At 42.6% G+C, this 17,284-nt stretch overlaps 1 protein-coding gene across 1 annotated transcript; it reads left to right on the forward strand.

The window, feature by feature from the left end:
- The first annotated feature begins 13,629 nt into the window (after positions 1–13,629).
- OR6Q1 (olfactory receptor family 6 subfamily Q member 1) lies at positions 13,630–14,583 on the forward strand. The gene has a single exon (XM_069470034.1). It carries the CDS (start codon positions 13,630–13,632, stop codon positions 14,581–14,583), a length of 954 nt encoding a protein of 317 aa, XP_069326135.1.
- The last annotated feature ends 2,701 nt before the right edge of the window (positions 14,584–17,284 follow it).

Below are 17,284 nucleotides of genomic sequence, written 5' to 3' on the forward strand. Positions count from 1 at the left end.
AACCTTACGAATAACATGAATTCTAGAGGAAAAGAACAGAAAAAATGGATGAGAAGAAATTAATAAAATAATTCAAGAAAATTTTCCAGATTAAAGGACATGTATTTCAATATTGCAAGAGTTCACCAAATGCCCAGGAAAATGGTTAATGATAGAGCCACACCAAGGCATATCCTTGTGAAATTTCAGAACCTGGGGACAAAGAGAAGATGCCAACAGCTTTCAGAGAGAGAGAGAAAAAAAAAAAAAACTCCACATATTCAAAGGCTCAGGAATCAGAATGTCTTCACTATCTCAACAAGAACACAGAAGACAATGGACCAATGCTTTATAAATTCTAAAGGGAAAGAATTTCTAATCTAGAATTCTACATCTAACCAACCTTTCAATAAAGCGTGCAACTCAAAAAAATAGTCAAAATTGCAAAACTGTCAATCTAGAATTTTACCATCAGCTGAACTATTATTCATGAAGGAGGGTTGAATAAAAATATCTTTGGGCAAACAAATGCTACAAGATTTTACTATACACAGATCCTCATTATAAGGCTATTAAAGTTTGTTTCAGAGATAGAACATTGAAAACAGAGAAAAGATGTGGAATACAAGAAGCAAGTGTCCTCTAAACAGCTCTTCTTCTCTTTCACCTCCAAAACAAATGAGTTGTTCTGGTGAGCACAGGGGTTGATAAAATGCATTGAAAGTTTTAATTAATGGTTAGAGTTTAAAAATTATAACCCTTTAAAAATAAAACAATAATAAGCCGGAGAAGCTGTTCAAGGTGGGGGTACTAAAAGCACACTGAGGATCTTATTGCAGTTGGAAAAAACTAAATAACTGCAAACATTGTCAGAAAATTTTATAGTTAAGTATGTAGGTCAAAAAAATTCAGGATAGCTATTAAAATAATAGAAATAAAAGTTGTAGCTTCCAAATCAGAAGAGAATACACATTATCAAACAAAATAAGGTAGAAAAGAAGAAAAGGCTGATAAACAGAAAACACAAAATATAACATGATTAAATCTAATAAACTATTAATAAATTATAAAAATATAATTGATCAAACTTATCTATTAATACTAAAAGGCAGAAGCAATCAGATGGATAAAAAACAAAATACACCTCTGTGCTCCCCCTACCAGACACAGAATGAACACACACACACACACTCACACCAGGCTGCATAGAAAAGAATGAAAAATGATGTATAACACAAATATTGACCATAAAGTTAATGCAGCAGAATTAACATAAGACAAAATAGTTCTCAAGGCAAAAAATATTTTATGGATAAAGAGAGAAACCAAAAAATAATAAAAGTAACTACACATCAAAAGGTAACAATAACAAAATTACATGCTCCTAATATAATTATATATTGTGACATTATAATAAAGCAAACATTGACAAAAATATAAGGAGAAGGTAACAAAACCATAGTAGGAGATGAACATAACTCATAAATTAAGTAGACAAAAATTAGAACAAATATAGCATTTCTGAATAATAAAAAATTATCAAGTGTGATCTGTGTGTATACATGTCTAAAAATTTTGCACCCAATAGGTGCATGTATATTTTTTTCAAGTATAGCTAGAACCTTTGTAAAATTTGAACATGAGGTCAAAAAGGATATTTCAACAACTTTCAAAGAATTGATATCACACTGACCACAATATTTTATCACACAATTAAGTTAGAAATAATTTAAATGATAAAAAGCAGTTTAACACCCCTACTCTTTACCTCTTCCTACTTATTAAAAAACTTAAGAATGAAACTCTGAATAAGTCATGAGTTAAAGAAAAAAATAAATACCATATTAATAAAATATTTACAACTGAACAAAAATGTACTATAAACAAAAATTTGACTGATCTAGTTAAAGTGATGTCTACAGGTAAATATATAGCTTAATTGTATTTATTATAAACAAGAAAAATAAAAATAAAATGAGTTGTATTAAATTAAAAGCATGGCTAAAAAAGAACAATAAAGTAATCTATGAAGGTGGAAGGAGGGAAATAATAAATATAAGAGCAGAAATTAATGCAATGGAAAATTAAAGAGGACACAAAACCAAAAGCTTATTCTTTGAAAAAAGAAGAAAAGGAGAATAATGAAATAGGCAAACCTCTAGCAGGATTTCTCAAGAAGTAATGAGAAGATGTATAGATAAGTAATATTAAGAACAAAAGCTTAGTTGGCACTCATGATGTTGTTAAATATTTTGAATATCTCCCCCGGGATATTTGGCATTACCAACTGATGGAGAAAGATGTTATCAATATGGAAAAAAACTAAAATTAAATCTCTACTGCACAGCATACATAAAGATCAAGTCCAGTTCCATTAAAGACCGAACTGTAAAAATCAAAACCTAAACACTTTCAGACTACATTTTAGTCCAGGTATAAAAGCACAAACCATACAGGGAAAGAAAGGTACTTCTCACTACATAAAACTTAAAGGTGCTAACATGAAAAAAAAAAAAACCTGTAAACAAAGTTAAAAGACAGGGAACATATTGACAATACAACAAATATGAGCATTTAGAAAAGGCAAAGAATTTTTATAAATCATCAAAAAAGATGATTAAAAACTACCCAATAGAAAAACAAAGGCACGCCTTTCACAAGAGAGGAAATCCACATGGCCAACAAGCACTTGACAAGGTGCCTAACCCACAGATGGCCAGAACTGTAAGAGGCCAGCATTACATTGTGTCGGTTTTGTATGAGAACCGTGGTAACTCCTAAACACTGCTGGTGGGAATACATGTATGATAATAGTTGGGGCAAGCCCTTTGGAGAGCAAGTCAGCATCATTTAGTCATGTGGGAGACACTCAATTTAGGTATACACCCTAGAGCAGCGGTTCTCAAACTTTAGGTTGACTCAGATCGCCTGGAGGGCTTGTCGAAGCACAGATTGCCAGACCCCACTTCCAGTTTCTGGTTCAGGTCTGTGGAAGGAGCTGAGGATTTGCGTTTCTAACATGTGCCCAGGTGATGCTGCTGCAGCCGGTGGGGACCACATTTTGAGAACCACTCCCCCAGATAGCCTTTTGCAAATGTGCATGAGAATGTTCATTCTTAGGAATAGCAAAAAATTAGAAACAACTTAAATGCCTACTAGCAAGAGAATGAATATGGAGTTTTTAAAAAATGCAATGGAGTATTTATAAAAATGAAAATGAATGAAGTAGAGCTGTAGATATCAACATAAAAATGTTAAAAACCATGTTCTAAGACAAAGCAAACTGCAAAGTGATAGAGTTTGATGCCATCTCTATGCATTTTAAAGATATAAAACACAAAATAAAATAGTGTTCATGGATAACAAATACTATGAATCGTGTGTGAGCATGATAAATACTGAATTTATGATATTGATTAATTCTGAGGATGAAGTGAGGGCGATGGAATTAAAAATAGATGAACAGAGGGCCTCAACCGTGTCTGCATTTTTATCTATCATTTATCTATCTCTCCACGTGTATCTGTATGTCTGTCTCTCAATCTATCAATCAGATTTTTACAAAAAAGGATGTGAAATAATAAATATTGCCAAGAGTTAATAATTGACAAAGCTGAGCAGTGGTAAATATTATATTATGTTCCTTCTTGTGTATAAATTGGAATTAATGATAAAAATACAATTAAAAAGAATACCTGCAAAAGTACCAGGCTGGACCTGTTTCTGAATGTTGTTAAGGCCGAAAAATAACCATTTTGAGAAGACCGAGCCCCTACTGAGGAGTGAGAACTCCATACAATTTGTATGCCTCATCATCATAACATATAGAAATCACAGTGCAACCAGCGATCTCAGATCCCTCCTGAGAGGAATGGGAGAATCTGTGTTCTTCCTTTGTCAGTGCTGGTTCTGTGGCCCCTCCTCTGATGTGTCCTGGTTTCTAGGTTGGGATATTCGGTTCCTCGGGCAAGAGGAAAATAATAGCAATACGATCATTCAAAGCCTCTTTTATTACGCTTCACACACAGAGGAGAATTCTGCCTTAAATTGCTCAATTTCTGAGCTTTTGTGATGTGAAACTGGGACAACAGATAGTGTAGGAAAACTTAAGAAGTGGATGAGGCTAGACTGGTTTCCATTGTAAAGGCAGAGAAAAAGAAAGTGTTCCAGAAGGTGAAAGGAGAGGAGAAGAATAACAGCAGCCAGGGAAGCAGGGGCTGGGTCTGAGGGCAGAGGTTTGGAGTTTGCCCCTGTTTCCTTGGCCCCTGGTGGCTGAATGCCCTTGGCCAGCTGGCATGATGTTCTTCCTCATTGCTTTTTATCAGCCTCATCTGCAAGTGTAGAAGAGGGGTTTTTGCTTTGCAGAGTAAGAGTCGCTGTCATTTCCATTGAGTGAGAATGTAGATACGACACTGCTTGACATCCTTCCTGCCTGGAGCAGCCCAAAGTTTCACAGTGTAACAATGTGTCTATTGTTAGGTGGGCAAATCCTTCTCCTATGTTACCTTATTTATTTCTAACCACATCCTTGTCAGGTAGTATTATTTTTTATAATTTTAGAGATGAGAAAACTAGTTCAGAAGAATTGACTTGCCCAAGATAGCACATCCATGAAGAGGTTCACATATGATTTAAATGCAAGTCTCCTATGTTTTACACGGAGCAACACTGTACTAGGCCCTGCATTTGGGGAATGTAGAAAAATATAAGACATGGCCCTGTCATGAAAGAGCTTTATTATTTAGTTGGGAAGACAAGATATTTGCTCTTGAAACATTAAGGCTGGGCCCAAGTCATATGAGTTCAAGGAAAATGATCCTATGTGTTTAGGGTATGTTAAAGGAGAAGTCGTCTACTTTGTCTTTGGGCTTTGTTAGCTTTGGCTCAGCTGCCTCCTATGATCAAACCCAGTGGATACTCAACATCCTTGGTGTTCCAATGGTGAAATAATGCCATATCTTCCTTTTGGGGAAAAAATTGCCCAGCCTGTAGATAATCAGCAAATGCTCTGGAAGAGGTTCTTTGGAAGGAAGGCAATTTGGCAATAATTACATTCATGATAAAAGTGTCCCTAGTGACAGCCTCTATAGGATCGTGAGCTCCTTAAAGGTTGAGGCTGGCTACTTCACACCTCTGTTGCACAGAGCCTGGCCCAGAGTGGCTACTCAGTAATGTCTGTTATCATTGTAGATTATTTTCCAGGCATGGGGATAAGAGCCAGGTAGGTGGTGGGGATATCTGACCCACTCTAGCAGAGGAAGACCTCATTGTATACGGGATAAATCTGGACCTCGAGAGAGTTCATGTCACCATATCTTAGAGTAGTTTAGAGCCAGAGACCTTGGCAAAGAGTCTAGCTGGCATGGAACCAGCCTTGGTTGGCTCCTCATCCTCCACTCTGAAGGATTCGTCCTCCTAGTCTACAAACCTGGGACTCCCACATAGCTTATGCACACCCCTCTGGGGCAGAGTTTTACATACTGTATTATTTTCTTTCTTTTGTTGTCTGAAAGCTTCAAACCCCCATGGAGACCTGATCCCATGGGTCACTGCTGGGGGGTTATAGGCACATACGTGGAGTATGAATCATTGTATAGCCAGTGACAACCCCTGTTTCTTCCCTTTCCAGTTCAGCCAGTGGCGGATCTCTGCCCTCTCCTTTTGGTTAAGAGAAGCTGTGACCTCTGAATTTGGGTTCCTTATTCCACAATGGGACCAGTAACCTGGCCTGACCACCAGCTCCAAGATTCTGGGCATGTTTGGCCTGTGTGTTCCACCCAGAGAAGACACTAGGAGACTAGAGAAGCTGTTGCGGGGTGCAGGTAAGTGGCTCCTTGGGAGACCCTTGAGCACCTGGATTCAGGCTATTCAGCTTCTGGTGCACAGCAGTGTTGGAAACTAACAAGCCCATGTCCAAAGTGCATGCAGGGGGTGGTGGACGGAAAGAGTGTTATCAATCAAATAGATACCGAATCTTGAGGCATGACCCCTGACTTTGGTATAGCCCAATGTTTTCTTCGGAGTTTTCCCAGTGTGTGATCTCATTTTAAAAATTTTGTTCCGAAGCTCTTTTTATAGAGTCATTGTGGCTTTAATTATCAACCCGGTTTTCAAGAGAGGAAGTTGAGGCACACAGAATTCAACCAATTTGCTTAATTTCACACAGAGGAGGAGTGCCAAGGGACATTAGGGGGCTTTTGTTCTTCATCTCTGTCTGTCCCCTCAAGGCACCTCAGGTAAACCTGAGATCTAAATGAAATCAATTTCCTTGTCATTCCAGTGGGGCTTCGTGACCATTCCCAGAGCCCCGCTAAGTGGCCATTCCCCAGGATTTCCCTTTAATGAAATTCTGCAGGAATCACATAGTCCATACGCAACAGAAGCAAGAGAGTAAGAAGGTCTTCCCAGAGTGTACCTTGGAAGTGTCAAAGAACCTTCACATCCACTATCTCGTTGACTCACAGAATACCCCGAGAGACAGGTATTATTCCTGATTAGAGATTAGGCGTTAGAAGCTCAGGAAGTTTGGCTTCCACCTTGGTTCCTTTCTGCTATGGTGGGCTCTCTGGTTTGCTTTAGGTTTGGGGTCTCTGTTGCATATATGATTGGAGAGGCATCCCCTTTCTTTTCCTATGGCTCAGTTTCTCATTTGTTCCCATCACAGGAACGAATGTGAGTGGCTTTGAGGAACAGGTCATATCTGCTCAGGATTGAAGCCCCTGGAATAATGGGAGAAGCACCCCAGTTCATGTAACAGATTTGGTGTTAGGAACGCCAACCCCCTGGGGAGGTGGTGTGGTACAAAGATGGTGGGCTCTGAGGCCAGACTGGGCTGTATTCTCATCTGGACTCTGTCACGTACTAGCTGGGTGAAGCAAGGCTCGTGGGAGCCCCCCATACTAGGCTCCTTTGCTCCTCTTCCCAGCTACCTGGCATCTGAGCAAATCTAGGGTTTGGTGGAGCAGAGTTTGAAAATAGCCGATAGAGTACAGCTTCCCAGGAAATTTAAAATTAAATTCAGTAGCTAAGAAAAAGAAATTATATGTAAAAAGCAATTCAATTGGCCTCCCACCCAAGGCCAGTGAGTGTCGGCTGCTTCAGATGCCCAACACATCGTTCCTGCCAGCACCGTCGTCAGTCTTGTAGCTGATTGGCAGGACGATTACGTGGACAACACCCAAATGGGATGGCTCTTCTGTAAGTATTGGTGGGCTGCCTTTTCTTTCCATTGCTTGAAAACAGGGACCTGGAAGTGGAATGGAAACTAAATACTCTGGTCAGCATAATGCCAGGAGCATGCATCCATTCTTGTATTCTAGCAACATATTTATTGCATGTAGACTACATGCCAGTGACTCTTTTTGGAACTTCCTTTTGTGTGTGTGTGTGTGTGTGTGTGTGTGTGATAGAGACAAACAAATAAATACAGGTGGCAATGAGGCTGTGACCAAAACAATCAAGCCAAGAAGGGGGTCAGAGAGTGACAGGTATTGTGTTTTCAGATTGGTGGCCAGAAAGGGCCTCTCTGTTAAGGTGGCCTTGTGCACAGAATTGCAGGAAGTGCAAGGGAAGCCACACAGAGATGGCAGAGGGAACAATAAGAGCAAAGGCCCTGAACTTTCACTTCATGCTGTCTCCTTCCACCTTTAGACCAGCCCAGCAACATACATATTACTCTCCCCATTTGAAGATGAGAACACTGAGGCTCAGCAAGATTAATGATTTTCCCCAAGTCACAGCTACTGTCTGACAGAGCCAGGGACAAATGCAGCTCCATTGATTCCAGGGACAGTGCTGTTGACAAGGGGGGCTGTGGGCACACTGGAAAGTGAGATACACTGTCACCCTTGCTGTCACCTTGCAGCAGGAGTGGGGAAGCAGGTGTGCAGTGAGCAAGAGCCAGGAGGAATCAGAGAGCAGGTCTCCGGGCTTCAGCTCCTGGGCATCTCCTAGCCCCTCGTTCTGCCTCATGGCACCCCCGACCTTTGCCTGCTCACCTTGGTTTGGTGGTTATTTTCTGAAATCATTGCCTGGATCTTAGTAAGTTCATTTTCCAATTCCTTTCACCCTTGGGAGCAGGTCTCCCAGAGTCCAGGTGGAGAGAACTGAAATAGAAATCCAGCCTCTCTCACCAGGCTTGTCACATAGCTGCACAAGCAAATAGCTGCAGGAACCAAGTTTTAATTTCCCTGCATGGGCCCCAAACTGTTTTTCCATATTTGTTAGGAAAAATCATAGCCGAGGGAACACCATCTTTTTAGGACACCAAATTGGGCCAAGTTCCTGTGTGGCCTTTTTATTTAGTGATGGCCCCGTATAACCCTCTCTTCTCCCCTTGGCCACTTGTTCCCCACATGGCACTTGGTGGATAAAGTTCTCTCAACCTTGGAGAGGAAGCTGATGCTGTTGACAGGCCTGGGAGCCTCTGTGTGCTCCTGCAGGCCGCTGGAGACTTTGGGGGATTCCTCCAGGGGGGCTCTAAGCTGCAGGGAAATTAACCTCAGAGTCAGGGCAGGGAGCCAGGGCTGCAGGTACATCTTTGGTGAGATGCAGTGGGAGAGGGAGGGGGCATGCGGGGAGGGGCGGGAAAAAGGCTTTGGTGTCAGATATCCTGGGGTTTGGAGCCCATCTTTGCTGTGTACTGGTTCTTTGATCTTGTACAAGTTACTGTTTCTGAGCCTCAGTTTTTTTAATTGCATGAAAACCAGGACAAATAACACCGCTATCAAGGATCGCTCATAGGATCATAGTACAGTATTGTGAGGATTAAATGAGATAATGTCAGCCCAGTGGAATCTGGCCCGTGGGAGGGGCTCAATGAATGTCCCTTCTTCTCCTTTCTTGGAGAGAGGCTCATCTTCCTACCAACAGGGGACCTGAGGAGGTGCCGGTTGGGGAGGAGCAGGATTTGAATGCTCTGAAGTGGGGCGCAGCTTATCCTGAAACTCTCGTTCAAGTCTCATTAGACTTGTCGCTGATCCCGTAAAGAATTCCATTGGAAATTTATTCCCTTGAGTTGTCCTCCACCTGGGTTGCTTTCATTTCATCGTGGTGAGGAGGTGGTGCAGCTGGGATTCAGAGACACTAGGTAGTGCAGTGCCTGAACGTGGCCTTAACCACTGCACTCCCCTTCCTCCCCGTGGACCTCACACCCTCTTCTCATGGTTCGTCCGGGCACATCGGCTACTTTCACAGCTCTCTGCCTTGGCTGCTGGGTGCCTGCCTCACTGTCCTCCTGCTGCTCTTGGTTCTGTCCGCTGAGGATTGCCTTCTTTGTGGCCACTCCGACCCTCCCTGTGAATTAATTGGAAAACTGTTTCTTGACCTCACCTCTCCTGTCTTCCTTCTCGGCCAGATTCACTGCCTCTTGCTCTGTTCCAGCAGATACGTAATAATTAACTCAACACACCTCTATCCTGACCCTTGAGTACTTCTCCATCTCCCCCAAAATATGGCAGTTCTTCAAGGGCAGGGCTCGTAGTTCATTTACTGTTGGAGGCCTGATTCCAGTACAGGGCCTGACACCCAGGGGCTCCTTGATGGATGCTTGGAGGAGGAAGAGGCAGGCGTGGACCCATGGGTAAACCATATCAGTAATTTAACAAAGTATAATAATAGGCTCAATAGGCCACAGATTTCAAAATTTGCTAAGGTTAGATAATGGTGGGATTCTCTCTCTCTGTTTTTCATGAATAAAAGTGAATTAAAATGTATTAATAAATAAAGTAATGGGACATCCATTCAATTATTTTATTCATTTAACTTCTTTAATGGCTTTCTCAGTATGTCAGTACAATCCATCTGACAGCCTGAGTTCACTCCTTGAGTCTGAATGCAACTGGGTATCGGGCGGTGGAGGAGGAGGACTGGTGGAGATTCAAGCTCATCCCAGGATTGTTTAGTTCAGATTTTGGGCTTTTGATTTAAAACTCAAGAAAGGTCCCTCTTGTAATTTTTTAATTAGATATTAGGGTAGGGGAAGCAATAATGACACTTTGGGCTTCTGGGCAGGTACCATTGTCCACGTGTGTCCAGCCTATACCTTCCTGGGCATCAGCTGTCCCCCCATCTTCCTGCAGAACAAGAGACAACAGATAATTTGGGGACAGTTTGGTGGCTTAGGGGTGGCAGGGGTGGTGTGTGTGTCCATTAAGTAGAGTAACTGTAGCTTAACACAGTAAGATGGTTTTCATTTTTGCTCATGGAACAATATGATGTGAGTCTAGACAGGGATTGGCAAATTACAGTCCTTGGTCCAAATCCAGCTTGCAGCCTGTTTTTGTATGGCCAGGGAGCTAAGAATGGTTTTTACATTTTTAAAGGGTTGCAAAAACCAAAACAAACCTCACAAATAAGAATATGTGGCAGAGACTGTCTGTGGCTCACAGAGCTTCCACTATTTGCAATCTGGCCCTCTGCAGAAAAGGTTGGATGACCCCTGCTTCACGAAGACATGAGTCATTTTCCTCAGGGATCCAGGCTGTCTCCATGTTTTGGCTCCATGATGGGGAGGGTGGTGGTGGGGAAGGTGCACCTGCTTCTTAAAAAATCTCAGCCCACCAGTGAAATGCATCATTGCCTGGTTGCAAGGCGGTGGAAATGCAGTCCCTGGCTCTCACTCTCTCCCTCTCTCCCTCTCTCTCATATCCCACTTCTTTACCTGTCCTTCAGCTTTTGAGTAACAAAAGCAGGTCCTTTCAGGGAAAGTAATCTGGACCTGATACGAACCCCATAGGTTCTGGCATCCTCTCGCTAAGCCATGGATCAGAGAACTGAAAGTATATAAAGCACTATCTGTTCGGTACCAGGCCCTGGGGGGATGCTGGGGGCACCTGCTCTGTGCCAGGCCCCGGGGGGATGCTGGGGGGACTGCTCTGTGCCAGGATGACCCTCTGCATCCACCATGGTTCCTGGTACAGAGCAGGTGCGTGTGCGTTTGTTGGCCCGAGCTGCATACAAGCTTGGAGGAATGAGGGAAAGAAAAGGCTTCCTAGTAAAGATAGGACTAGCAAACTTGAGTCACAGCTGGAAGGACAGGTAAGATTCAGAAATGACAGTAACAATTCGTAGATGAGACAACCAAGCTAATGCATTTCAGAGCCAGGGATTGTTCCCAGATATGCTTGATTTTAAATGTTATGCTCTCCATGACTGTGAAAAATAATGAACTATTTCAGAGACCTTCACTATGAAACTTGTCTATAACACAGTGAGTCACGCTAGGTTTCTACAGTGTCTGTGCAGCGCGTGTCCCCTTTGGGAAGGGCTGCTATGAAGGGTGAACACTGTTCCAAGGCAAAGGGGAGGAATGGGTGGGAATTGCGTCCTGAAAATTCTTGGAGCTGACAGAAGCATGAAGTATCTGGGGCTACAATGCGATTATTTGGGAGGAAGCCAGTATTTACAGACTGCGCACTGGGAGGACATCAGGCATGGAGAGGATACACGCAGAAATCTGAAGACTTTGACCTTGTTTATTCTAATTCTGTATCTCTACATGCTTTTGTTGCCAGGAAATCATGGACTGTTGAGGCCAGAAGGAACTTGCTTAATTGCTCATAGGGGAAAGAGCAAGGGCTTTAGACCTTGGCAAACCTGGCTTCAAATTCCAGTTCAGGAATTTGTGACTGTAGGCAAAATGCTATTTGTTTTCCTCCAAAAGGGTCAGAAATAGTGAATAATTTGACCAAGTTTACAGAACCAGTATGTAGTTGTTTTAATGCTCTGTTATTGCTTAACAAACCACCCCAAAATGTAATGGCTTAAAGTAACAACAATCATTATTTAGCTCACAAATCTGTAATGTGGGGAGGGCTCAGCAGGGAAGGCTGGTGTCAGCTTGGCCAGTTCAACTGGTGGCTGGATGACCTGTTTCTCGGATGCTCATTCACTTGGCTGGCACGTACGTGCTGGCTGTCTGTGGGAGCTTGGCGAAGGCTGGGGGCTGGGGGCCTTGGTTTTTCTCCGCCTGGGCCTTTCCATAGGCTGCTTTGGTGTCCTCACACCATAGTGGCTGGGTTTCAAGAAGCAGGAAGGGGAAAATGACAGCTTCTTTATGCTTGGACCAGGAAACTTCCATCTTATTCTGCTGTTAAGCAGTCACAGAGCCCAGATTCAGGGACAGTGGCCATAGACTCCACGTTTCCATGGGAAGAGTATCCAAAAATTTGGGGCTATATTTTAAAACTGCCATAATAAGGGAGACATTATATTTTCTCATTTAATTTTAAAACAAGATAGGAAGTCATCTCTTTGGAATTCTTTTTTATTATCTATTTTAAAGAATGGGATTATTTCGTGATTTGCCCATGGTCATATATTTCAAGTTGATGTTGGACCTCACATTTGAACCCAGATTGGATGTGAACTCAATCCTGTTGATCTATCTTTTAATAGCTATGCTCACTCTCCATGCTTCCTGGCATTCCCTTAGTTAAGGCCACCATCACTCCACCCTATCCTTGCAACAACCTCCCAACCTAGCCGTCCTGCCTCCTATCCCATTCTCTTCCAAACATGCCCCCACCCCCCCAAAGAGCAGAAAGTATAGCATTGCGCCGCTGCTTATAACTCTTCCAGCCTCTCTGTGACCCTCAGACCAAAGTGCAGCTCTTTCCTTTCCCTGAACTTGGTTACCAGCTCTTCTTGATGACGTCCCAGCCTACTCCTTGAGCTCAGCAACAGTCATCTTCCTTTCATACCTTATTCCAGAAGACGTCTACAGGAAGATTTTCCCCCTAATATTTATTGACCTGAATGTGAGCCTATGTGCTTTACAGGAATTGTCTAATTTAAATTTTTGCAACACCTCCATTTGTTAGATTCTCTTATATATATATATATTTTTTATTTCTTTTTTTTTTCCTAGCTTGAGCCAGATTCTGTTTGAAGCTGGCTATGCTTGCTGGGGGAGCCACGCTTGTTACCTCTATGGTAAACTGTCTCTCCTTGAAGTTTCCTAAATGCACAATTCCTCTCTGGTGTCTGAGACTTTATACTTGCTTTGTCTTCTATACTTCTCTACCTCTTGTCTCACTAACTTACACTTCCTTTTCAGGTTCCAGATTTAGACAGTCCCTATTCCAGAAAGATTTCTTGAGACTGGTTGAGCTTCCCTGCTATTTCCTCCCATAATATCCTGTCTTATTTCTAGCCAGTGCTTTTGATTTTGTATTGAAATTGTCTGTTTTCTTGTGCCCTCACAGACTGTAAATTCTTTTCTTTTTTTTGAGACAGAGTCTCACTTTGTCACCCCAGCTAGAGTGTAGTGGCATGATCTTAGCTCACTGCAACCTCAAACTCCTGGACTCAAGCAATCCTTCTGCCTCAGCCTCCCAAGTAGCTGGGACTACAGAAACATGACACTGTGCCTGGCTAATTTTTCTATATTTAGTAGAGATGGGGTCTCACTCTTGCTCAGGCTGGTCTCAAACTCCTGAGCTCAAGTGATCCTCCCGCCTCGGCCTCCAGAATGCTAGGATTACAGATGTGAGCCTGGCCTAGACTGCAAATTCTTTGAGTGCAGGAACAATATTGGCTTCACTTTCCTCTTCTGAAGTGAAAGGTATTTCAGTCCACCATCCTCACAGGTTCTCTCTGAGCCTTCATCACCTATGGGGCTATGAGTCTCCTGAATGCTCACGCCCACATATGCAGCCAGATACCAAAAACTGGACCCAGGTAACAGAGTTTGTCATGGTGGGCTTTGCTGAGGTGCATGAAGCACGCTTCCTGTTCTTCACACTCTTCCTCACCATGTACCTGTTCACCCTGGTGGAGAACATGGCCATCATCGTGGTGGTGGGCTTGGACCACCAGCTACAGAGACCCATGTATTTCTTCCTGACACACCTGTCCTGCCTTGAAATCTGGTATACCTCCATCACGGTGCCCAAGATGCTGGCTGGTTTTATTGGGGTGGATGAGGGAAAGAATATCTCCTATGCTGGCTGCCTGTCCCAGCTCTTCCTTTTCACCTTCCTCGGGGCAACCGAGTGCTTCCTACTGGCCGCCATGGCCTACGATCGCTATGTGGCCATTTGTCTGCCGCTCCGCTATGCAGCCTTGGTGTCCTGGGGCTCCTGCTTCCGTCTGGTGGCTGCCTGTTGGCTGGTAGGCTTCCTCACACCCATTCTGCCCATCTACCTCATGTCTCGACTGGTATTTTGTGGCCCAAATGTCATTGACCACTTCTTCTGTGATGCCTCACCCCTGCTAGCCTTGTCTTGCTCGGATGTCACCCTGAAGGAGACAGTGGATTTCCTGGTATCCCTGGCTGTGCTCCTGGCCTCCTCTACGGTCATTGCAGTGTCCTACGGCAACATCGTCTGGACGCTGCTACACATCCGCTCGGCTGCTGAGCGCCGGAAGGCTTTCTCCACCTGTGCAGCTCACCTGACTGTGGTGAGCCTCTTTTATGGCACTCTTTTCTTCATATATGTCAGGACCAAGGTGACCTCCTCCATCAACTTCAACAAAGTGGTGTCCGTCTTCTACTCCATTGTCACGCCCATGCTCAACCCTCTCATCTACAGTCTTCGGAACAAGGAGGTGAAGGGAGCTCTGGGTCGAGTCTTTTCTTTCAAGTCTTGGAAGGGACAGTGAGGAGGCAATGGGGGACCCAGTTTCCTTGCCTTGGATATTTAAAAGGAGGGCAGTGAGGGCTATGGACAAGAGCAGTGGCCCGAGCAGTAGTTATGGACTATGTATAAGTTAAAGTAAAATGCTAAGCTGCTATAACAAGAGAGACTTAACTATCATGAACCTTAAAGAATGAAGGAGATTTTCTCTTTCTGGAAAGAGTCCAAGGTGAATGTTCCCGCTTGGTTGGTGGCTTTGCTCAAAAGGCATTTAAGGATCCAAGTTCTTTTCCTCTTGTAGGGTCAATATCCCCTAGGATGTTGGCAAAGATCTGCAGGCCAAATCATATTTAGCATTTATTGTTTAATGGGCTGTGAGCTGAGAGTGGTTTTTATACTTTTAAATGGTTGAAGATAAATTGAAAGAATAATATTCCATGATACACAAAAGTTTTATAAAATTGAAATTTCAGTGTCTATAAATCAAGTTTGATTAAACACAGTCACACCCATGTGTATTATCTATGGCTGCTTTTGTGCTATAAGGCAGAGTTGAGTATAGTAGTTACAACAGAGACCATTTGCTGACCCCTGGTTTAGAGCCTTCTTGTTATTTATGTGGCCAGCTCTGGGTCCTAGTGGGCAAGAAGGCTGAGACTGGAACACAGAGGAGACATACTGTGTGCCTTAAAGTTTCTTGACTAGATGTAGCACTAGTCACTTCCACTCACCTCTTTGGTGAGAAGTTAGCCATAAGTCACATCTAGTTGCAATAGTGGTAAAAATAGTTCATAGCTGGGCAGCCAGATGCCCAGCTGCCATTTGGTTATTGTAGAAAAAGAGGAGGACAAATTTTGGCAGACAACCACCAGTTTCCAGCATAGACTAAGTGCCCAGAATCAGAGCTGATTTTTCACGTGCACTTAATTTCTTCTGTATCTACATTTTCTTATTGAAATATAGACTGATCCTCCCTCTCTATGGCAATGTCAGCTCTTTTGAAGTAAAGTGTAAAAGACAATTATAATTCAAGTAGTTCCCTTCATATAGATAGCTGCATTCTTAAAGACTTTTACAATTATCATTTGAATGTGGATTCCAGAAACTATAGTATATGGAAGACAAAAATGGTAAGCTTGGGACTGGCTTTAGTGGTGGTGGTTGTGGGGAAGGACAGATTTTTTGAGATGGTATTTTCTCAGCTGGCCAATAATGAGCAAATGACATTATGATGTCCCTCAACGTCACAGTTTCCCCAAATAGGATCTGAGCTGTTGTGTTTCCATAGTTAACAGGGAGGGCACAAAACACACATTTTGAAAGTCATTTCAGTTATTGAAGATTGTATCAGCAATGTGCTTTAGATTCTTTTGGATGACTGCAAGATGCAAAAACAGTGCAAAGGTGAGAACCTTTCAGCATCAAATATAAGAATTTAGACTGGGCACAGTGGCTCACGCCTGTAATCCTAGAACTCTGGGAGGCTGAAGTGGGAGGATTGATTGAGCTCAGGAGTTTGAGACCAGCCTGAGCAAGAGTGAGACCCCCCATCTCTACCAAAAAGAAAGAAAGAAAAAAAAAAAAACCCAGCTCGGTGTTGTGGTGTGTGCCTATAATTCCAGCTACCTGGGAGGCTGAGGCAGAAAGATAGCTTAGAGCCCAGGAGTTGGAGGTTGCTGTGAGCTACAATGATGCCAATGCACTCTACCCAGGGCAACAGAGTGAAACTCTGTCTCAACAACAACAACAACAAAAAAAAACCCTACAAAAAACAAAAAACAAAAAAACAAGGCAACCGAATTAAAAAAAAAAAGGAAAAAAATATAAGAATTTGTCTGAACGAAATGGGAGTATACAGACATACTTCATTTTATTGTGCTTTGCTTTATTGTACTTTGTAGAGATTGTGTTTTTTACAAATTGAAGGTTTGTGGCAATTCTGTGCTAAGTCTATCAGTGCCAATTTTTCAACAGCATATGCTTTATGTCTTTGTGTCACATTTTGATAATTCTCACAATATTTCAAACTTCTTATTATATCTGTTATGGTGACCTATGATGAATGATTTTTGATGTTATTATTGTACTTGTTTGGGGGAGCGTGAACCGTGTGCACATAAGATGGCAGACTTGATAAATACGTGTGTTCTGACCACTTCACCGACCGCTGTTTCCGTCTCTCTTCCTCTCCTTGGGCCTCCCTATTCCCTGAGACACAACAATATTAAAATTAGGCTATTTAAGAACCCTACGATGGCCTCTAAGTGTTCAAGTGAAAGGAAAAGCTGCACATATCTCACTTTAAATCAAAAGCCAGAAATGATTAAGCTTAGTGAGGAAGGCACGCTGAAAGCTGAGAGAGGCTGAAAGACAGGTCTCTTGTGCCAGTTAGTCAAGTTGTAAATGCGAAAGAAAAGTTCTTGAAGGAAATTAAATTTGTGAACACACAAATGATAAAAATTCCAAATAGCCTTATTGCTGATATGGAGAAAGTTTTAGTAGTCTAGATAGAAGATCAAACCAGCCACAACCTTTCCTTAATCCAAAGCTTAATCCAAAGGAAGGCCCTAACTCTCTTCAATTCCATGAAGGCTGAGAGGGGTGAGGAAGCTGAAGAAGAAAATTTTGAAGTTAGCAAAAGTTGGTTCAAGAGATTTAAGCAAGGACACCATCTCTATAACATGTAAGTGCAAGGTGAAACACCAAATGCTGATGTAGAAGCTGAA

Source organism: Eulemur rufifrons, chromosome 6 (genome assembly GCF_041146395.1).
Source record: "Eulemur rufifrons isolate Redbay chromosome 6, OSU_ERuf_1, whole genome shotgun sequence".
Taxonomy (NCBI): Eukaryota; Metazoa; Chordata; class Mammalia; order Primates; family Lemuridae; genus Eulemur; species Eulemur rufifrons.